This window comes from Python bivittatus, unplaced genomic scaffold (assembly GCF_059951505.1).
Source record: "Python bivittatus isolate LINGU-HERP-01145 unplaced genomic scaffold, Pbiv_v1 ctg000690_np1212, whole genome shotgun sequence".
NCBI classification, from domain to species: Eukaryota; Metazoa; Chordata; class Lepidosauria; order Squamata; family Pythonidae; genus Python; species Python bivittatus.
In genome coordinates, this window is record NW_028277096.1 from 4,758,368 (window position 1) to 4,781,673 (window position 23,306).

The 23,306-nt window shown below is 42.9% G+C and overlaps 1 protein-coding gene across 2 annotated transcripts in view; it reads left to right on the top strand.

The window, feature by feature from the left end:
* The first annotated feature begins 491 nt into the window (after window positions 1–491).
* The window catches only part of KIF3C (kinesin family member 3C), a 37,831-nt gene continuing 15,016 nt past the window's right edge, over window positions 492–23,306 (top strand). The window contains exon 1 of one of the 2 annotated variants that reach the window (XM_088152345.1): window positions 492–2,593. In XM_088152345.1, the coding sequence (XP_088008471.1) occupies window positions 1,181–2,593 (1,413 nt within the window). In that variant the 5' untranslated portion in view covers window positions 492–1,180. The remainder of the gene's footprint in view (window positions 2,594–23,306) is intronic. The other variant, XM_007422354.4, reaches the window with a different exon arrangement.

Sequence of the window (23,306 nt, forward strand, 5' to 3'; positions counted from 1 at the left end):
GCCATCAAAGAATAGGGTGCATATCCATTTTGATTAATCTGCTTAAGTTGGCCACCCTTTACCAGATTATAGTCCCCATGATTCCCAGCAGTTCTGGGAGATGTAGAAGATACTCAGTTGGTCAAGGTTTTCGTAAGTGGTGCTGGCTCCAGAGTAAGCGGTGCTGTTCCCAAAGGTTCAAATGTCTGACCGATGCTGACGATAGATACATCATGGCCTTCTCTGGGTGCGGGGTCTCCCTGTTTTGCCCTGAATGGCCGAAATATGCCTGTCCCTTTAAGAAACAACCCCCAGCGCGCGCGCGCGCGCCATCCTACCTTCTACAACTCAACGGGCTCAGCGTCGCATCCTTCTCCTTGTGTGTGAAGAAGACAACAAAGGCAGGACTACATTCCCCAGCATGCCTTGCAAACAGTGGGTGGGGTGGCCAGGCGGAGCTGGTGTTCCCCTTCTGGGGGTGGGCAGCGTCTGAGGATGAGAAGGAGACGCTTCTGTATCACCCACCAGTCCCCTTCCGCCCTCCCGCGGTTTGCTTTTCCGTTCCAGGGCAGCCTGCAGCAAGCCAAGCGCACTGGCAGCCCCCTCCCACCGGAGCAGCGGCAGCAGCAGCAGCAGCCCCCTCCGGGCGCTGCTTCCCCCTCCCTTCTGTTTTCCTCCCTCATCCTCTGACGTGTTAGAGGGCGGCAGCTGCTGTTGCTGCTGCTGTGCTGCAATGAATGAACATCCAGCGCAGCGCCTCACGAGCCCTTCAGATCGCCTGGAGCTGCTGATGGACCCACCAGAAAGATTTAACAATTAGGAAGAAAGTGAGCCTAGACAGAGCGAGGCTTTGGCGTCCACCACCAGCTGGGAAGGCTAATATCACCGGTTCCCCACCTCCGTTCTTCCTTGCTCTTCCCCGGCATGGCGGGATGAGCCGGCATGGGTGGTCTGGGGTCCGAGGCGGGATGCCCTGAACGGAGCACACTTAACCTTGCCTATTGTGCAAAGAAACGGTGCAAATAACCGCAGCCACCGCCGCCGCGCCAGCCTGTCAACGCCACTGCCGCAGCAGAGCAGCAGCAGCAGCAGCACTCACTCGGGGTGGAGAGGACCTCATGCCTAGAAACACCATTGCTGCTGAGCCCTGACAGCTGAAGGGCAAGGGAAGCCCAGGGGCAGGACCCGTCTTGGATTCGAGATGGCTAATAGGCCCAGGGTCAGCGAGACTCTGAAAGTGGTGGTCCGCTGCCGCCCCATGAACAGGAAAGAGGAAGCAACTGGCTACGAGAGGATCCTGGACATGGATGTGAAGCTGGGCCAGGTGACTATCCGGAACCCCAAGGCCTCTCCAGGGGAACTGGCCAAAACATTCACCTTTGATGCTGTGTATGATGCCACCTCCAAGCAGGCAGACGTATACGACGAAACAGTCCGGCCATTGATCGATTCAGTTCTGCAAGGATTCAATGGCACCATCTTTGCCTATGGTCAGACCGGTACCGGGAAGACCTACACTATGCAAGGGATCTGGGCTGACCCCGAGAAGAGAGGTGTCATTCCCATCTCCTTTGAGCACATTTTCACCCATATCTCCCGTTCGCAGAACCAGCAATATTTGGTCAGGGCTTCCTACCTGGAGATCTATCAAGAAGAGATCCGAGATCTCCTGGCAAAAGACCAGAGTAAGAAAATGGAGCTGAAAGAGAACCCAGAAACAGGTGTTTACATCAAGGACCTTTCATCTTTTGTGACAAAAAATGTCAAAGAAATTGAACATGTCATGAATTTGGGGAACCAGACTCGATCAGTGGGCAGCACCAACATGAACGAGTACAGCTCCCGCTCACACGCCATCTTTGTCATCACAGTGGAATGCAGTGAGACTGGCCCAGATGGAGAGGATCACATCCGGGTAGGAAAGCTGAACCTGGTGGACTTGGCTGGGAGTGAACGGCAGAGCAAGATGGGTGCCCAGGGGGAACGACCAAAAGAAGCCTCAAAGATCAACCTCTCCCTCTCTGCTCTGGGGAATGTCATCTCAGCTCTGGTGGATGGCAAAAGCACTCATATCCCATACCGGGACTCCAAGCTCACCCGACTTCTGCAGGACTCTTTGGGTGGCAATGCTAAGACCATCATGGTAGCCACACTGGGCCCAGCTTCTCACAGCTATGATGAGACCTTGTCAACCCTCCGATTTGCTAATAGGGCCAAAAATATCAAGAACAAGCCACGAGTCAATGAGGATCCCAAAGATACACTATTGCGGGAGTTCCAGGAGGAGATCATCCGTTTGAAGGCCCAGTTGGAGAAACGCGGGATGCTGAGCAAGAAAAGGCGGAGGAATAGCCGGAGAAAGAAAACCATGGATGGGGAGGGAACCCCAGAAGCTGAAGAAGCAGAGGACCATGAGGATGGAGGGCTGGAAAAAAACATGAAGAATTACTTGAAGGAGCAAAAGGAGAGGTTGGAGGAGGAGAAAGCAGCAATCCAGGATGACCACAGCCTGGTGAGTGAGGAGAAGCAAAAGCTACTGGAGGAGAAGGAGAAGATGATTGAGGAACTCAGGAAGGAGCAAGAGGCCACTGAACTTCTAGCCACCAAATACAAGGTAAGCCTCATTCATACCACCATTTCTGGAGTGTGGTTCAAGTACACAGCACTAAGCAATCTCTTGTGCATCCAGGAAAAGCAGTGAGGCAGGACATCATTTTCCATGTGCAGCAGGAAGTCTCACGTTGTCCCAAATAACATCTGATAGGTTCAGAGGCTCACCATTAAGATTATTTCACCCACCCCTTTGATAACACTTAGTTAATCAGATGGGCTTCTTGGATTCTTAGCTCAGCATGTAGCCATTCATTATGGGTCCTATTCCAGCAGTGCTGGTGGCAAATATTGACTGATGCTCAGTGAAAAGAGGTGAGACTTCCTGGGGAGAGCAGAGGCCACAAGCTATATTTTGTCTGCTGGGTCACATTGGACCTTGTGGCAGGAATGGATTTCTGTTGGCTGCAGTGTCTGCTGGGCCTCTTGCTCGGGTTTATGCACTGTCATGTGCCAGATTCCTTTGCATGGGCTGTCAGATGCTGCTCCATCTGGCCAGGGAGGAGGAGTGGCTGAGCGGTGGGACAACAAAGCCCAGGAGGGGGTCTCTGGTGTTCAGGGCTGGCAGTTTCAGCTAATAAGCTCCTCTGTTGCACAACAAAGCAGCACAGAAAAGGCCATTTCTATTACTGGGTGGAGGTGACCTCCTGCATACGCATTGGCTGGCACCTCTGGGAGGTTGGCCAATTGTTCCCGCAGTTCTGATGGGGTTTCCTTTTGTCTCTGCAAGTGGGTGTTAACAAGAGGGGCTGCAACCTTCCCTGTCTTCCAGGTCACATTGCCTGCAGCATCTTAGGGGTTTAAGTGAGGACTTCCCCATCCTATTTCTGTCCTAGCTTTTACTGAGAAGTGCGACTAAAGGGTGCTCAAGGGCTTTTTTTTTTTCAAACTGTATCTGCATCTTTTTGCTGAGTCTTGTTTGGCCAGATTTGCAAGTGCTATCTGTGCCCTTGGTCGCCTTCTAGTGTGAGCTGGGAAGTGCAGCAAGATGGGGCTCCATCCTGTGGACCAAGCATGAGGTTCCCTGCCTCACCTCCAGATTTGGTTCTCATCTCTCTTGAAAAAAGAGTGGCTGTGGCACCATGACTCAGACTACCGAGCACATGGAACAGCTGTGCTCATGCAAAATGCTTAAGTTGGTTACTAAAGTAATCAGTTTGAAAGGATCATGCAATATATTGAAACATAAACTAGCTCAGCGGTTTGGGTTCACACAAGATGCTAAGCTACAAAAAAACTAACCAAGGTTAATACAAAATCAAATATAGCACATTGGGCAAATGTAGCTGTTGTGCCTTTAATTGACCTGGTTGTATGAGTACTTCCAAAGAGTTTATAGGTGACTCAATACTCTCCTTCCAGGATGACAACACAAGGTCCCACTGAGGCTTCCAAAAATGATGTCTCTGCTCCAAACTACTGCTTTCAGAGAATCTCATATCAAACTACTAGGCTTCCCTCCTCTCCCAGAGCTAGTTGGAGATTCCAAGAACCAAACTCTGGAATTCCATTCTTCAGCAACTACTTTGCATTTATCTGTCTTGTCTGTCCATCCATCCATCCATCCATCCATCCATCCATCCATCCATCCATCCATCCAATTTATATATCTGCCTATCTATGTAGTCAAACTCTGGATGGTGAACAGAATCATACTGAGCAATCCATTAAAACAAAAAAATGAAACCAAGTCGTGGCCCCAATAAAATTTCAGTTCCCACATCACATGCGCCCTTGGCAGAGCTCCAGTAATGAACATCCTGGCCCCAATGCCTGGGGAAGAGCCAAGTCTTCACTGCTTTTCAGAAGGCCAGCAGAGTTGGAGCCATCCATATCTCTGCATTCCCTACTACCCATGGAAGCCAATGACTACAGCACTGTCCCTCCCTCACCTTATTTTCTACAGACCAAACAAACCTGTATTAAAATCTTTGCTCATACTGGAAACTCACATGGTGACTTTAGGTCACTTGCTGTTCCTTAGTACAATCTACTTTGCAGGCTTAGTGTGAAGTAAATGCCTATGCAATTGTATGTGCTTGTCTTAACAATCCTGAGGGTAAAAGCAGATAGAAATATAGTGAATGATTAATAAAAACAACTAACACTCTTCAATCCACCCTCTTTATTTCCAACATGCACTCCTTCAAATGTATGTTGTCGATCAAGGCTTAAGTTCAATATTGATTTAATATCATTAGCTGTTTTTATGTCTTTTTTAGTTTTCTGCAGCACCCAGAGTCCACTGGAGTTGGGTGGCCAATATTCAAACAAACAAACAAGCAAATAAGATTGTTTTAAAGAAGAGGTACTTCTCCATGTGGGTTTTGTAATCCCAGATGGAAAACTGATTGGGATCATGCATTCCTTTAAACCATAGTTTGCTAAATAAACCATTGTTGGTTGGGCTCACACAATATGCTAGGGCATAACTCAGGGATTACAAATCAGAATAGTTGAGTCCACATGACACATTAAACCAGAGCCAAACCAGCCATATTTGAATTTAGTGCCATGTATGAATGCAGCCAGATGACTCAAACAATTTTCTTGGTTCATGCCATACACTGAGTCTTAAACTGACCAAATGGGCTGGGTTCCCATAACATGCTAAACCACAAAAAACCTAACTAAGGTTAACACTAACCAAGCTTAGGATGTTGTATACATGCAGACATTACGACTTTAATTAACTTAGCCTGTGTGTGTCTGGGACAGCTTAACAACCCTCCCCCCTCCAACTCTCCAGGTGAGAAATCCAGGATTGTGTAGGTTTCCTATCTCAGTGATGAAACCCTGGAAGTCATTCTAGAGCAGTGTTGTCCAAACATGGCCACTTTAAGATGAGTCCACTCATCTTAAAGTGGCCAAGTTTGGACAACACTGTTCTAGAGGGTTCCCAGGCTGTCTCAGTTGGCCCAGATGCTGTTGTTGCTACCACAGTATGGTTCAGCCTGCTTCCCTCACCCCCAAGATCACCCCTGACGGGCTGCCTTGGAGTCCTCCTTCCCCTCCTCGGGGGATTCCAGAGTTTTAAACTGAATCATGGCATAGCCGGGGCTCCGTCCCACGAAGCTTCTTCAGAGTATGTTACCAGTCCTGGCATGTATATGCCTCTGAGCATGCGCAAAGGGCCACACACTCATAACCCCAGGATTATGACTGGTCTTTGCAGAGTTAAGGCTTTTTTCCTATGAGCAGAAACTGCTAGACCCCATGAAGGGGACTGGACCCCTCAAAACATCCTTTTGCATATCCCTCTTGATAGTGCCGAATGGAAAGAGGCAAAGGAAGAAGCCAGACTCCAGTCCCAGCATTCAATATATCCAGTGCTTGACCATGCAAAAATTCTCTCACCTGGGGAGAATACCTCTGGCCATGTGCAGAGTTATCCCTTCCCCTCAACCCAATCAATCACAGTAAATAGTAGGCTTACGAAAAACAAACTCCCTTCCTGTTCAGTTTAAAACTCAGTAGCACCTTGCCCACTTCTAGAAGTCCACTCATCTTAAAGTGGCCAAGTTTGGACAACACTGGGCTAGATGAATAGCTAAGGGTGAATGTGCATTGTTCAGGAGAGCCATAGCAAAAAACTCCATGCGATGCGGGCTTTGCCCACGGCTCATAATTAGAAGAAACTTATTAGACACATTCAGTCAGAGCTGGGAGGCTCTTTTGCAGCCAAAAAGTATATTTGGGTTTTTTATCTTATTTTTGGTCCACTGAGGGCCCCAGAGGTTGTGAAGTTACTGGAAAGGGTGGGGCCAGAATCTCAGATCCTTTTTCCATTTTTTAAAGTTGAAGTTTTCTTTCTTCTTTTCTAGTAAGATAAATACATACATCAACCCTGTCAGAGGCTGAATATTTCCTTTCCTTTCCTTTCCTTTCCTTTCCTTTCCTTTCCTTTCCTTTCCTTTCCTTTCCTTTCCTTTCCTTTCCTTTCCTTTCCTTTCCTTTCCTTTCCTTTCCTTTCCTTTCCTTTCCTTTCCTTTCCTTTCAAAATTATACCTCCACATTTTGGTAGTCTGCTGCTGAATTTTATTGACAAAATCTTGGTGGTTGAGGGAGGCTTTAAAAAAGGGGCTTGGGAGACCACATGCAATTCATAAGCCATGGGTGCTTATCCCTATCATAGGAGCATCCTTCAGTGTGCAGAAGAGAAGCACAATGGTTTCCCAGAATTAGGCTTCTTCCCCTCTCTGCTACAACAGGAGTCAAGATTTTAATGAGATGTAGGCGGTAATATTTTCCTCCTTCCTCTTTAGTCTCTGAAATCCCATGTCCTATTCTGGGGTAGAATCTGGATCCCATTCTTTCTGATCCTGGATCAGTAGTGAGGAAATAGCATGTCAGTGACACTCCCTTGTTTGTTATTCCTGAAGTTTTCCAGGACTGGATAGATAAAGAGGATGCTCTCCGCACTCTCAACAAGCCCTCCCAGATGATGGTCCTCCCAGCTTCCAAGAAGATAGCAGAGGCATCTGACTGACCTCTTTTAGTTAAGGGGAGGGAGAGGGATCTGGGGTAATGGCATCTACATGAATGTTCCCTTCTGTTAGCTGGAGTTGCTCTCTCAATGAACAAGCACAATGCCATTAACACGTTCCCCCAGCCCACACAGCCTTGGGCCAATGGTGGCCTAGAAAAGAAGGAGACCATTGTGTTCCAGAGAGAGGCAGTTTTGTGAACGGATGGATGGGAAACAGAGGGAAGCCCTCCTTTTCTTTAGCACACAATCCAGCCTTATGGGATATTGTATAAAAAATCAGATCAAAGACTGACCGGCCTAGGAACCCCAAAAAGAATGTGGTCCCATTCCAATACTTGGCCCAAGTGATAATGAATAGCATGAACGATGAGCTCCAGGTAGTGGTCTGACCTGGGGAAATATGTTCTGTGAGCTGAGCCGTTGTAGGTTTGTATATCATGACCTGTGGCTTAGCATGTTGCATGAACCTGGCCGATGGCACTTTATTTTAATGCATTGCCTGAACTTAGTCAGTGGTGTAAGCCAGTTTCCTTAGTTCAATGCTGCTGCTTCTGTCACCTGTGAAGAAAAGCCCAAGAACCTTGCTATGCGTACGAAGGCAACAAAGGTAATGGGAGTGAGATAAATAGCAGGAAAAGTGGTCGGGCTCAAACCCTTGATACTGTGCTGCTTACAAGAGGCTCCTGCGTTTTGCTTCCTGGGAGCAGTCAGTAATCACAAGGTCATGTTGTTGGATAAAATGATCACTGAACCACATTTTGCTCCACAGAGCCTGGTCTGGCACACGAAGAGCCAAAGAAAAGATAGGTGATTGGCATGGCTATCACCTCAACATGACAAAGATTCCAGAAATTAGCTGGTCAGATGTTGCTATATGGTTGGTTCAGGTGGCAAAGGTCTTGCATGGCAGTAATGACCCTCAAATCTGGTCAGTAATCCAATTAGCCCAGGAGAGTCAATTTGACTGCCACTGGCATTGGTTCCTCAAGACCCCTGGCCAAATATCTAGCCTTTCCAACTTGACATCCTCAGGTACCAGTGTATCCACAGAACCTCCCTTGGTGCCCACCATGCTCTTGGCCCCATTACTGAAAATTAAATAAAGAGCTCTTTGTGAGAGTGCATCCGCTTGCCCAGAAAAAGAAGACAGAGGTGAGCTGAGGTTGAAAGAGCATCCCAGTTTGTGTTTGGGCTGTGGATATTTTATGACCACCACACCCACCATTTTGCAAGTTTCCCATACCATGGTCTCAAAATTCCAGTTGTTCCCACCTTCAAAAAAGACCCTTTAAGTGGAATTGTCAGGGAGGAAAAGCAGCAGGTCTTTTCTCAGCTCTAGAGAAAGGCTCACTGAGCTACCACCTGTTGGTTTGAGCCCCACGTTGCTCTAAGCCATAATACGGTTTGTTTGGTTTGGTTTGGCTTTACATATTGTGTGAATTCAGCCATTTATGGTTTTTTAACAAACCATGTTTAAGCAAACCATGGCTAAGTATGTTGTGTGAATCCAATCAAAAAGTAATTTGGGTTAGAGCTCTGCTTTGCCCCTGTGGTTCCTGTGGTGGAGTACTGTTCCATTTGATTTTAATTTGCAAGATTTTAGTAAGGGCATTTAAATTGAAAACAAAGAAAAAGAGATCTGGTGAGGGGGTTGCTGCTATCTTACTATCATGCTCGATGGAATTGTTTTTGATCAGCAGCTGCCTTTAGCAACGTAATTGCAATGGAAGGCTGACCTAATTTTGACAAGCACTGGGAATGTAAGCTGTAGGGCTAGGCAGAGTAACTAGCGCTCCAGAATGGTCTTCCTCTGGGAACATGTGTGCACACAATGCAGTTTTAGAGATGTGATTCTTACTGGCAGAACGGACTGTAGTGAAGGCAGCAGCATTGCACTAATAATGCTAAAAGATGTGATGGGGCAGAATGACAGTATTGGACTACAAAATTCAGCTCATCCTTCATCTATTTCTGAATGGAAGACTATTAGATAGCTTTCAAACTAACAACGATATGTCCTTCTTTCACTTCAGCAAGACTGTGTGCACATTGTCATTCTACAGATCAAGAAACACATATACAGTAAGAAACAACAAGTAACAGCCAACAAAAATTAAAATATAGTAAAACATATTGCGTCAAAGGCAATTCAAATCAGCAGGAACAATTAAGATGGGCTCACAAGACACAGTGTTTGGGGGGAAAGCCAGGTCTTCAAAGCCTTTCTGAGGGAAGAGGAGGGTGGGGCTATTTGGATTGTGTGTGGAGGTGCTGTTTTATAGGGCAGGTCAAGCAACAAAGAAGATGTATCTCCTGGGTCCCAGCTAATGACACTTCTTGAGTGACAGAGCATGCCAAACCTGTCAGCTCTTATTGGATGAACAGAGGTAATTGGAGACAGGCAGTCCTGCAGATAACCAGGCCCAGTGTCAGGAAGGGCTTTATATATGATAACCAACACCTTTAATTGCACCTGAAAGCCTGCTGGTATATCATGAAGTAGTGGTGTTGCATGGACATACCAAGGTGATTATTTGTTTACACCACTGTATTCTGGACCAGCTGTAGCGTCTGAGTGGTCTTCAAGGGAGAGCAGTCCCATGTAGCATGTTGCAGTAATGCAGATGAGATGTGGTCAAGGCATGAGTGACCATGAGTAAGGCCTTTCAATTCAGAAATGGGAACAGTTGGCACACAAGACGTATTTGTGTAAAGATCCTCTGAGCCACAGCTGCCTCCTGTTCTTCAAGCACGGGCTATGAATCTTAGAGGATCCACAAATTGCACACCAAGTCTCTGGGACAGTGTGACCACATCCCCATTCATATCCAAGGTTGAGCAGGTCCTATTTTTTCCGCATTCGGACCCCTATAGTCTCCAGACACTGAGACAGAACCTCAGTGGCATCACTTGGCTGGCCAAGCATTGAGATATGTAAATAGCATATTAGCATATTGATGATACCCAACCCCATGACAACAAATGACATCACCCAGCAGCTTCATGTAGATGCTAAATAGGAGTGGGAGAGAACTGAATCCTGAGTAAGAGCTGAGGGCTAGACCTCTCCTTCCCACAAACAGGAAGGGGAACTGGCCCTGGAGGAAGGAGGAGAGCTATTGCAACACTGTGCCTCCCACTCTCAACCATCTGAGGTGGTCCAGAAGGATACCATGATCAATGGCACTGAAAACCATCAAGATATCTAGAAGGACCAAGATGAATGCACTACCCTTATCTCATCCCATCATAGGTCATAGGGCTGTATCAGTAATGTGTCCAGATCTAGCAGGGATCTAATCTGTTTTTTCCAGCAGCACATTAATCTCTTCTGCCATTTCATCTCCCAGAGTGCCTCTGAAAACCGGGAGTCCCCTGAGATCTATGTGTAGGGAAAGGCCATGAAGGTACAATCTGATTCAAGGCTGTCACCACCTTCTCATTCCAAGAAGTGACTAAGGCCTCAGTTGAACTGTGGGGTCTAACAGGCATCTGGGCAGACAAATTGGCAGACATGAAGAACTCCAAAACAATGATCTGTCTACGACAAGGGCAAGAGCAACATTCCCAACCCCAGATCACAATGCCACTGCCCCGAGAGAAAAAACAGATCCAACAAGCGACCCCTGCTGCGTGTCAGGCTCTTGATGACTTGGGTCAGGCCAATGGTTGCCATGGTGAACTCCCAGGCCACTTCAGACTCCACATCTGGGAAGGCAGGTTGATGTCTCCCAGTACCATAAGCTGGGAAACCCCACTGCCAACCCAGCCAAAGTGTCAAGCAGCTCAGGCAGGGAAGTCACTATGCAGCAAGGAGGCCTATACAGTAGCAACCTTTTACAAAGAGGGTCTCATGTCCATTTATCTGTGGGGCAGCAACTCTAAAAGCCACAATAGCCACTTTCCCATCCCTGCCCTGGGGTCGCAACTGCCACACTCGAAACCCAGATGGGTACTGGATTCTGGCAATATGTTAAACCAGAACTAAACAAGCAATGTTATAGCTTAACACTCTGTCTGAACCCAACCTATGACTGCAAATATTAGCATCAAGGAAGGAAAATCTGGAGGCTGAGTAGCAAGGCGCACCTACTAATAGGGCTAGATTGGCGAGCACAGTCTCCTAAGGGAAATAAAGGGAGGAGCTGTTGCTAAGCAACTGATTTGCCAGGCATTGCAGGGAATTCTTGTGATAAGAGTAAGCAGAGATCCATAAGCCACCATTTGTGCCATTTAGACAGATTCTATAACCTATTTCTCCCCTCTTCTGCTCTTTAAAAAGTTGCTTTTTTCCATTCTTCAGGTGTTCCTAGAAGACACACAGTTGGGATCCCCTTGATGAAGTTCTTATACCTCACTTCTCCCCTTAACATGATTTTAAAGCAGGGTGTGGTTTTTTTGGCAGTCTGTGATATTTTCTGGAAAATAACCACTTTATTTATATTTTTATTATTGATTTTTAACATTAGCTGTCTGTATGTCTTCCCCAACATTCTGTCAGAGTTTGATGTAGGGTTAGAAGTTAGAAGTCTGGGTGTGCTCTGCAAAATGGAAAAGGGGATTCTGGTGGTGTCTGATCAAAAGTAAACCTTTCAATCCATGAGCAAGGACAGAGCTAGCCACTGCCCCATCTGGATGCTTTCTCAAAGCCGTGTGGACAGTAGCTAAGGTGCCGAGCTGTCTAAAGCCTTGCTGCATTCAGGAGCGTCCATAGAGGAGGCCAAAAAAGTTGAGATGATGTCCATGACTGTACGATGGAAGCGCTGTCCTTTTTTACATGCACCCTATGTGCAACATATGTGAAAAGAGGCAGGGCTTCAACCCTGCATCTGTGACCAGCATCTTGACTTTTTTGTCCTATTCCCCCCCCCCCCATACATCCTCGAGAACCTTTCAGTAGTTGCCACTGAAGTATATTTTTTTCATGTATCAGAGTGGGACATGATTAAATATAGACATGGGGAGTAACCATATGAACTGCAATTCACATTTAAATCAAATTTAATTCTTGTTATACCTGGCTTATTTTATGGTGTGCGGATTTAATATAATGGGATGGACACATAGAGGGAAAAAAACTGCCTGCCCTGTTTCCAAGTAAGTGAAGAAGGTCAGTTGCAACGCAGCATGTAATTCACATTGGAAGAGAATGAATGGATTGCATTAGAAGGTATGCATTTAGAAACACCCTTTTCATAGATGGTAGGAGACTTTTCCTAATTAATTTCTGGACATTGTCATGCTCATTGCTTAGCATGACATGTAAACCCAGTTTTTGTGGTTTTTAAACTATAGTTTATAACTTAACACAACATGTGAAGCCTGCCAGTTATGGCACAGTCAGCAAGCCAAGGGTTTTAAAAAATCATGATTTAGCACAAGATGTGATCCGGTCTATGCCAATGAAACAAGGAATTGGGGCATCTCAGCTGCAGTTAATGTCACCCACTTTGATCTTCTTGTAAGAAAAGTGAAGCCAGTGATTGTGCTGAACCTGGGGCTGGAAACAGGGAAAGCCCTTGTAAGGACTGGAAGCGATTTCTTGTAATGTTAATATCACATGCAGAAATACTAGCCTAATAGACTGACATGAAGGTGGCGAGCAATAGCTGTTGGTGCCTGAGCATCTGTGATATTTGAAAGATTAATTTATAGGCTACATATTTTCAGAAGATGATGATTTATGGGCTCGTCCATGGATGTGTGTGCGTTTTTCTGTTTATATCGCTTGCTGTTTACATCACTTACTGGCAATCATCCAAATTATGACGAGCTTATTTGATTAACTTGCTTAATAATGTTCTTCCATCACAAGAAAGAGTCGGCTGAGGGTTTATGAAATCATCTGTCTGGGTCCAGGATGGTTCATTGCTTCCTTGCATTTTTGTGATTCAGTGGGAGCACGCAGGCACATGCCATGTCCAATCATGCAAAGTCAGGGAATGGTGCAAGTCATCCAAGCATTTGCGAAAGCATCAAAGAGGGTCCCCTTGCACTTTGAGAGATGTGCCTCTGCAATCTCTGTGTCTTTACAAGAAAGCCTCTGAACATCCCTCCCTGGTGAGGTCCAGAGGGGGAAGAAAAGCATTATTAATAAAATCAATTTTAATTTAGGTAAATTAAAGATTTAATAATTAAAATTTCTAAACTTTTCAGAACAAGTCTTATTATTAAATAATACACAGTACTCTTTAACTTAAAATTTCACTTAGCCATCCTCTTAACTGTAGTTGCACATATTATCCAGCTCATTCATAAATACATAGACTTTTCTTACTTGAAAAATGTTCAGGATTTAACCTGGCCTGTCTCGCCTATAAATGAACAAGAGAGGTGTTGTTGTTTTTTTTAGTTTTTTGATTTATTGATTATGTGCCATCAAATCACTGTCAACTCTTAGTGACCACATTCTCCAGATCTGTCCCCAGCCCGGTCCTTCAGGCCTTCCAAAGGTACACCCATTGCTGCTATAATCGAGTATCTACCTTGTGTCTGGCCACCCTGTTCTCTTTCTTTCTACCTTTCCCAGTATAATAACTTAAGCTCAAGGGAGCTAAATCTTCACAAAATGTATCCAAAATATGATAATTTGAGCCTGGTCATTTGTGCTTCAAATGAGAACTCTGCACTGATTCTAGATATGATGCATTTATTTGTTTTCTTGGCTATCCATGGTATTTTCAGGAGTCTTCTCCAACACCAAAGTTCAAAAGCATCAGTCCTCCTTTATCCTAAAATGAACTGATGATTTGTGGTTTTGATGATTAAGGAAAAAAATTAGATATGGAAAAAAGAGAGCTTTATTGTAACCATAGAATAAGATATAATTTTGTAATCGTACTTGTATTTGCTGCAAAGAAAATCAGAGGCTTCTTCCTTATATTTCTTTTCATCTTTTCTTTTTGCACTTTTGTCTTTCTTTTGTTTTTCTCTTTTCCTTCCTTCTCTTTCTTTACTCTATATTAGTTTTTGTTAGTTTTTATCTTATTTTTAAAACATTTAGTAAAATGTATATATAATACTCTTTTATCCTGGAAGTCTTCCATAGAGTGTCACAGGGAAAACCATTGCCTTCGGATCTTCATAGATATAATCACATGGCATCTGAATACCTTTTCCAAGGCCTTCATTGCTACCCTATCAAGTGCTAGTCTGTATTATTTATTGATCCATGATTCCTTTATTGTTGATAGTCGATCCTAAAAGGTAGAAGCTACCAACCACTTCAGTATCTTTATTACCAATTATAAGACTACTTGTTGTAATTAGTTTGGTCTTCTTTAACCTTAGACCCATTTTTTCATTGTGCTTGTTAACTTCATTACTAGTGCTTGCAGATCATTTGCATTTTTAGCTGTCAAGAGGAGGCCCATCAACACAGTGTAGGTTATTGATGTTTCTTTCTCCAATTTTAAAATCACACTCTTCTTCCAATCCAGCCTCTCTCAATTTATCTTCAGTGTATACAGTAGGCTGAATAAATTAGGAGAGAGTATACAGCCTTGTCTCACTCCTTTGCTGACCTGGAGCCAATCTTTTCACCATGTTCTGACCAGAGTGTGGCTTCCTGTCCTATGTATAGGTTTCTAATGAGGACAATGAGATATTTTGGGAATCCCATTTTCCTAAGGATATTCTATAGCTTGATATGATTGCCACAATCAAAGCCTTTCTATAATCAGTGAAACGCATATTGTTTTCTTTTGGGTATTTGGCTTTCTCAATTATACAACATACATCTTTAATAATGTCTCTTGTTCCTCAGCCTTTTCTAAAACTGACATCTTCCCTTCTGTGTAGGGCTCTAATCTCCAATGGAGGATCCTGAGCATTATGTTGTAGCATGTGAAATTAACAATATTGGACAATAGTTTACACACTCTGTGAAGTCTTCCCTGTCTTTACAGATGTCATCATAATGCTGCATCTTGTCTCTTCTAAGAGCTCTCTGAAATTGTTAACTTATTCCTGAGATCTTTGCCCTTCTTGGCTTTGGTTTCTCTTCTCTGCTTGTTTTTAGTTTTACATAGTTTAGATTAGTTTAGTTACATTTTATAACATTCATATCATGTAAATAATTCTTGTTTCTTGGTATTATAATGACTTTTTAGTGCTGTCAGTATTTGTACCTAATCTAAGTCACTTGTGTAACCAGATCTGTGAGCTGATCCAGCAGGGTTCTTCTTCTGTTCTTATGTCTTAATTGGAAACTGATGGGTATTACAGAACCATAGGTATACATGTAGTTGAATCTTTATAGATAATAATACGGTGTATTCCTATCTTATGGTAAATGGAGAGTTGATTGCTCTTTGAGTATACTGCACATGGAGGGCATTGTGGCTAAAGTGGTGTGCACAAGAGTATGGGCAGAATTGGTTGAAATGTACTTATGGTGAGGTCGGTATATCAGTTTCCAGTTTCATCCTTTAATCTACTTAATAGCTGCAACTGATGGGGTCTCCTAAGAGCCTTATGTAGGAAAATCAGAGGGCAGGCTATGAAACAATGTAGGCAGCAAAGCTTTTTAAGCAGCCTATTACTGCACATTGAGAAAATGCAAAGCTATTTGGGGACAGGAGGAGTTTACAATATTCTCAGAAAGGACAATATGTACAAAGGGAGAGTGTATATTTATAGCCATACCTGTGGATGGCTATCAGTGTCTTGTAGTGACTCATATAATGTAATATATACTTAATATGTGGGGCAATGCCCCCCTGGGCTAGAGCCAGGAGATTACAGAGATATACAAAAGATCTATGTTCCAGGGAGTCACTAGCTCTTAGTGCCTCTGGACTCATACCACAGGGAAATGAGTTGTTGCTCACTTTGATGAGCTGAACTTCCAATAAATGGTCTTATCTCTCTTTGAATGGGTGTTCCTGCCTTGAATAAACAGGGATTAGTGAGAGGTTCATGGCCATACACTCTTGCTTGACAGTCCTACAATCCTCACGTCCCCATCATATTAGTTTTGGGCGTGACTGCATGAAGAGGCAGGGTAAATGGCCAGTTGTAGATACCATAATAGAAAGAAGTTGTAACTATCCAGTAGGTTGAATGTTAAATTGCCACCTGACAATTGAACCTATCTCTTTGCTGCAGAGATTAAGTTATCTGGCTTGCTGACATCTGAATGTTTGCTGCTGAACTAACACGTGATGACATTAGTAATTGTGTATTTAGGTGGGGAGGCAATATATTCACATCTCCAATGAACACAATGACTTTGTTCACACATCATGGTAATACTGGAATCTTTGACCTGTTCAGCTCTAAGAAGCCTGAGTTGGAAGGCATTTTTTGTTTATTACTGATCCCTGTATTATATGAAAGAGACAAGAGAGGGATACTGGATTGGACGTTGCTTCTTAACAAACCATTTTCAGTCTTTCCCTCTTATTTTTAATCCCTTATTCACATGACATAAATAAACATATTTTCATTGTTCTACTGTACTTAGTTTGAGAGAAATGGACTCTGACAGAAGAGAATAATTGCTATGGATACTTCCATAGCATCATGGGCATTTGCAAGAGCAAAAAAAGACAACATTTGATCATTGCCATCATCAAATAAATGATAGAACTCATGTGCCAAATATCATAACATCATTATATTATTATGTCATTTGTGCGATCCCATCACAATGTAAGTGTTGTCATTTTGACATCTTTGTGGTCAGGGCCGACTCTAGACATTGTGGGGCCATATTCTGGCACCCCTTATGGTTTGGCTCATCTTCCAATTTTGTGAAGAATTTCAAAGAGGCACCCTCTTGTTTCTTAATTATATTTAACCCTCAAGCGGGTACACTGACTCACAGAGTGCACCATTATTGCTTTTCACTTTTTTATTGTGTTTTTTGGAAATCTTTTCAATTTTGCTGCCCCCCAAGTTATGGTGCCCCTAGGCTGGTGCCTATTTAACCTTAGCCTAGAGCTGGTCTTGTTCATGGCTTGTGACAGACACCACAGCACAACCATGGAGACATGGAAACTAGAGGCAGGTGGTCCATTTATAATCTGGCACCTGCTCTTTACTCTTCCATCTATTTTTGAGATTCATTCTAGCTAAAATATGATGGACCTCAATGGAAAGAAATAAAAGTAGAGTTAAATAGAATAACTACAAGAGCAGAAAACATAAGTACTGCATGAAAAATATTAGAAGATAGGCTAATCTTGCAACAGAATGAATAGAAAATGGACATAAGAAAATATGATGTAGAAGCTCCTCAGAACAGAATCTGTAGCAGAGTGAATGGAATTACAAATACAAATTATTAAATTGATTGGTATGAACCTAAAATGAGGAAATGTTGGAAGGAGTACTTTTGAGATTTGTATGGGAATGATAATGATATGTGGAAGAGTAGAATTGAAATGAATATTGTAAATGGTAGTGTCCAAGAAAAAAAATGATGAAAAAGAAGTGATAAATCCTGTGAGAGTATCGAAAAACTGTAATACTGAAGGTATAGATGGTGTAACTAGAGAAATTCTGAAATGTGGATCTGGCTTGCTAATGGGGTAGTTATAGAACTTGTTCAATGTATGTGTGAAGACTACATTTCTCTGATGTCTGGAAGAATGCCACTACTGTTCCCCCCTAGAAAGGGAAGGATAAAATGAGTGGATGCAAAACCTAGAGGGAGATTTGTTTGTTATGTGTACCTGACAAGGTGTTTTACAGACTTCTGGTTAAGTGTGTTGGTCAGAAACAGCCAGAGAGAGGTGGGGCTGCAAACTCTGCATCTGTCTCAGTCATATCTTCCTGAAACAGAAATTTACTTACTTATTTATTCCCCCAGGCGTTAGGCATCAGTTGATTGGAGTCCCCTCTTGGTTGTTTTGTTATGGTGCGTGGTTGCCATTTTATATTTATATATTGTATTTGTTTTAATGTTTCATGTTTCATTTGTTTTTTGTTGTTGTACACTGCCCAGGGACACATTGTTTGAGTTGGATGGCCCTATAAATCTAGCTGATAAATAAATGAATAAATAATTAATTCCACTTCCCTCCCAGTCAAACCAGCCTGTGGTGGATAATGATGTAGATCCATGTAAAACATCGTAAGTATAATCATATCAATTTCTGAAATATATTAAAACATCCTAAGAAATTATAAACAACAGTAATAAATAAACAGCAAAATTCATAGTGAACCAAGGGCCTTTTATAGGAAAAAAATCCAACATGTACTTTAATGGCTTTTAATAATGTCTAAGTCAAAAATAGTTTATTGCCATGTCCTGTTTATGATATCGTGTATATTCCTGGTTGAGTTTACTACTTTTACAGCTATTTTTATTAGTTTTCAGGTTTTCAAAAATTTCTTGTGTTTTGATATTTTATTTATTTAGTTAATTAGATTTCAAGCCTGCTGCAATCTAAAGAGTCTCAGCAGCTTATAACACAACAATAGGATATGCTACCCTGAGTTGCTTGCAATTAAGCGGCCTTATAAATAAAAGAAAAGAAAAAAAATAACATATCCACAGTATACAGAATTATTAAAACATCTATATTGGTTGTGGTGGTGGTGATGAATATGATGATAATCTAAATTCAAAATAAATATCAGTTGTAAAAACAATGAGTGCTGACATGCAGTCAGTCATCATGAGAGTGTCTATCCATCAAAGATCTCCTTCTTTAACATTTTCCAAAAGTTAGTTCCAAAAGCTCCAGATGTAGAGGCAGATTAATCTCTAATGGAAGACTCTTTCCATAGAAGAGGTGCTGTTACAGAAAAACACCAATTCCTGGTCTCAACCCCCCTTATTAATGGAAGTCTGGGATTACCAAGTTACTCCCAGGATGCCCATATAGGGTAAGTTGCTTCAGGTTGGAGAAGTCACGTTGTGGCCATTGCTTGCATGCTCAAAAAGGACACCTACCTAAAAAAAGCACTGGATAGCAGGAGCACACCACTTTTATTTTCTAATAAAACTTCTGGGGTCCATTCTTAATGTTAAAAAGTCAGCTGCAAGGAGTCTGGTTGGTGCCAAATGTGTCCGCAGACCTCTCTCATGGCACCCACCACGCTTCCTGTCCACCTGAGTGGCAAGGAAGGAGTCTGTAGGCACATTTGTCACCCCTGGCTGTCACATCAGCAGCACAGCTCCTCGGTGCCTCTTGAACGGTAGTGCTAGAAGCTGCCCCTTGGAAGGATGAATTTCCCTTATATATTGGCGTATAAGCTGCTTATCCTAATAAATAGATGATATGCCGTGTAGATGGAGATCCACTCATGTTTTGGTGGCTTCCTTAGTTATTCTTCCATGAGGAAGTTTGTCCCAATTACCTTGCTAGAAGTGTGTATGGAAATTCAGTGAGGAAATGAAAGACAGAAGATTTTAAAATGTATTTATTTCTGTATTTATTTATATATATTTCTATACCATTCCAAAACAGCTATGAGTGGCATACAACAAAATCAAAAGAGAAGACAAGATCTAGACAGGCTCAAGTAGTAGGCTGAAATGAATAGGATGGAATTTAACAGGGAGAAACATAAAATTCTGCATCAGAATAGAAAAATGTAAAGCACAAATATAGGATGGGGGAGATTTGGCTTGACACTAATACATATGGAAGGGATCTGGGAGTCCTTGTCAATCACAAGTTAAACATCAGCCAACTATCTGATGTGGCTGCCAAAAAGGCAAATGCTGTCTTGAGATGCCTTAGCAGGAGCATAGAGATTGCATCAGAGGAACTGATTGCTGTATTATACTCTGCCCTGGTCAGACCCATTTGGAGTACAGTTCCAGGCACTACAGTTCAAAAACTGGAGCATGTTCAGAGGAAACCTATGAAGCTGATCAGGAGTGTGGAAACAAAGCCTTATGAGGGATGGTTAAATGATCTGGTCATGTTTAACCCACATAAGCGATAACTAAGATATTATAGCAGAAGGGTTGTTACACAGAAGAGAGAGTGCTCTGATTTTCCATGATTCCAGAGCGTAGGACCAGAACCAATGGGTAAAAATGACAAGGAAAGAGGTTCAGGCTAGTCATCAGGAGGAGCTTCATGACTATATAAACTGTCAGCCTGTGGAAGAGTTGCCACCTGAAGTGGAGAGCTCCTCTTCACTAGAGGTCTTCAAACAGAGGCTGGATGGTTATCTGTCAGCGTTGTAGTGGATCCTGCACTGAGCAGGGGATTGGACTTTATGATCTCTAAGATACCTTCCAACTTTATTTATTTATTTATTTAATATTTTATTTTATTTATTTGATTTCTATAGCCACCCATCTCAACAAGTGACTCTGGGTGGCATATACAGTCATAAAACCATAAAACAATTAAAAACAATTAAAACAATACAAATAAATATATATGGTCAATGAGTAAAATTATTGCCATAGATGTTAATATGGCCAAGAAATGGGGCCCTTTATACACTTGGGGCCCCAGGCCTGGGCACGTAACAGGTCTTCACGGCCTACAAAAGGCCAACAGGGTTGGGGTCATCCTAATCTTTGGAGGGAGAATGTTCCAGAGGGCAGGAGCTATGGCAGAGAAGGCATGTCTCCAGTCCCTGCCAGCTGACATTTCTTGGTTGACAGGACCCAAAACATGCCCAGCTTGCTGGACCAAACTGGATGGGTAGAAACAACTATGATTCTGTGAATCTAAGCATACAGGATTTAGAATAGAGAGTAAAACAATAACTCTCCTTTTTATTCAGCTTCCCCATTAAGACTGATGACAGCTTCTGAGGAAGGGCAGCCCCTCCTCCCTGGCCCTGCTTCCTTCCTTTCCCTCATTCCAAAATATCTTCCTTCCTTCAAGTCTCTTGGCTTGCGTTCAGCTCCTTGCACTATATAGCAGGATTTGACTCCATGTTCTGAATATTTTCTAGACCAGGCCTACAAGTTCTCCTCTTATCAAGTTCTGGGTTCTCAGAAAACCAAATTGTTCTGGATGATCAAGATGTTTGGCACTTAAAAGGAAAATCCATTTGATAACTCCCTTGTTACTTGAGGGGAGGCATACAATCTAATTTGTTTCTTGTATGCAAGCCCCAGAGAAATCAAAGGATATCTCTGAAGAATTTCTTAGTGGGTTTTGCCCATGAACCAGACATGTCTTCTACCTGCCTGTAATCCATGACACCCCACGTAGACTGCTTGAGGAGACTGACCATTCTGAAATCATATGCAGCTTTTATTTCATGCTCCCTTCCTGGCCTATTGGCTATTCCAAGAGACTGCCTAACTACCTTTGCAGTTGGGATTAGCGACAGCTGGATCAGAGTCCTTCTCTGAATCCTATTCTGCATACAATACAAACATGAGAGCCATGTATCCCAAATGTGGAATTCTTCCCTACTAAGATGCCTGGCTAAGAACCTGAAGTTAAATTTATGAATGAGTCCTGTTTCTCTCCTTGTAGATGGGGAAAATACGAAAACAAGGAAGTTCTGTTTCCTTCATAGCTTCCATCAGATGGTTCTCCATTTATCTATCATCTGCCCTAATGCTATAGAACTGCCTGCAAAATTATCAAAATTGGCAAGCTCCTCTTTATCACTTCAGCCTAAAATCCAGATTTGGCCAAACTAGGGCCTTGTATAAAATTTATGGTTTTTTTTATACACACACACACACACGCACATATATACATACACATACATACATATACACACATACACATGCATATACACATACACATATACGTATACACATACATATACATATACATATACACATACATACAAGTAGTCCTCAGTTAATGACTATTTGTTCAGCAACCACTTGAAATTACAGTGGTGCCGAATGAGGAGACCTATGGCCAGTTCTTGAAGTTGCGGCTGTCACAGTGTCTCCGCAGTCTCATGATCACAAATCGGGCACTTGGCAACCAGCTTGCAATTACAATGTAGCAGCGTCCTGCAGTCATGTGATTGCCATTTTCAACCTTCTTGTCGGCTTCCTACAAACAAAGTCAATAGGGAGGCTGGCAGGAGGTCACAAATAGTAACCACGTGACATCCTTGCTTAACAACCCACGGTGATTCGCTTAATGATGGCAACCAGAAGTGCTAGAATTTCCATTGCTAAGTAGCACGGTCATATGATGTCACACTTTATGACCGCATCGCTTAGTGAAATTCTGGTCCCAATTACTGTTGTTAAGTGAGGACTACCTGTATATATAAATGTATATATAAATAATTTATGGCATAGCTAAAGAGGATCATCTTTGGTAAGTGTGCAACTCTTTGGTGCAAAGTAGGGCCAGTTTTCATGATAGAAGAACCTGGGAGATATGGGTCCTGCAGACTGTAAAACTGGAATCCCCAGCCAAATAGTTGCTTGTTTTCAGGACAACTTGCCTTCCTTTCAAGTAGAATATTCCAGTGTTTGTGTGGGAAGGAACTGCTCAGTGTAAGGCACACAGGAAGGATGGCTTGCAAGTGGGGAGTGCAGCTGCCATGTGTTGGGCAGCAGCTGTGTGGAAGGAAATAGTCCTGGCTGTAGCCCAGCACCCTCTGGGATGTGTCAGCACCACAGCCTGGGAACAAGAGCAGAGAGCTTGCCCTGGACACCTTAAGTACTGGGCGGTCACAGGCAGTTTGACCCTTCACACAGGACAGGTGGGGAAATTCTCCATCTTGGCTCTTTCTCAAAGCACTAAAATTAGGTGAGCAGAACAGGATTCATTAAAACTGAGATTTAAAAAGTAGACCATGAAATTCTTATTTTCTCACCCTTGGACAGGAAATCCACAAATTCCTGGTGGATGCCAGTTGAAAGTGCCTTCAGAAGCATTCCCCCCCAACTGACAGGAAACCTCGGCATTCCAGAGAGATGCAAACTGAAGGTTCCTTCAGAATCTCCTTAAGTAGCTTGCAATGTTACTAATGCTACTTATTTACATAGGAAGTATAAACTAAGTTTACCTGTTTTAAATTGTTCCTTCTTTTCATAAGCCTTCTAGCCAGGAGTCATTATATCAAATGTTAAATAATGCTGATGTTTTTTGTTATTCCTTTCCATCAGATGGTAAAGTTCAAGTTGTTTTTGGATTTCCTATCCCAACAGAGTTTTACATTTGGCCACTTTCATTTCTTATAGAGAAGAAGATATGTAAACATAAAATACATAACTGTATTTTAATTAGGATTTGGTAAACCTTTATTCCAGATCCAAATGTAACCGTTTAACCACAATGATCCCTGACTGGCTTTATGAGGCTATTCCAGG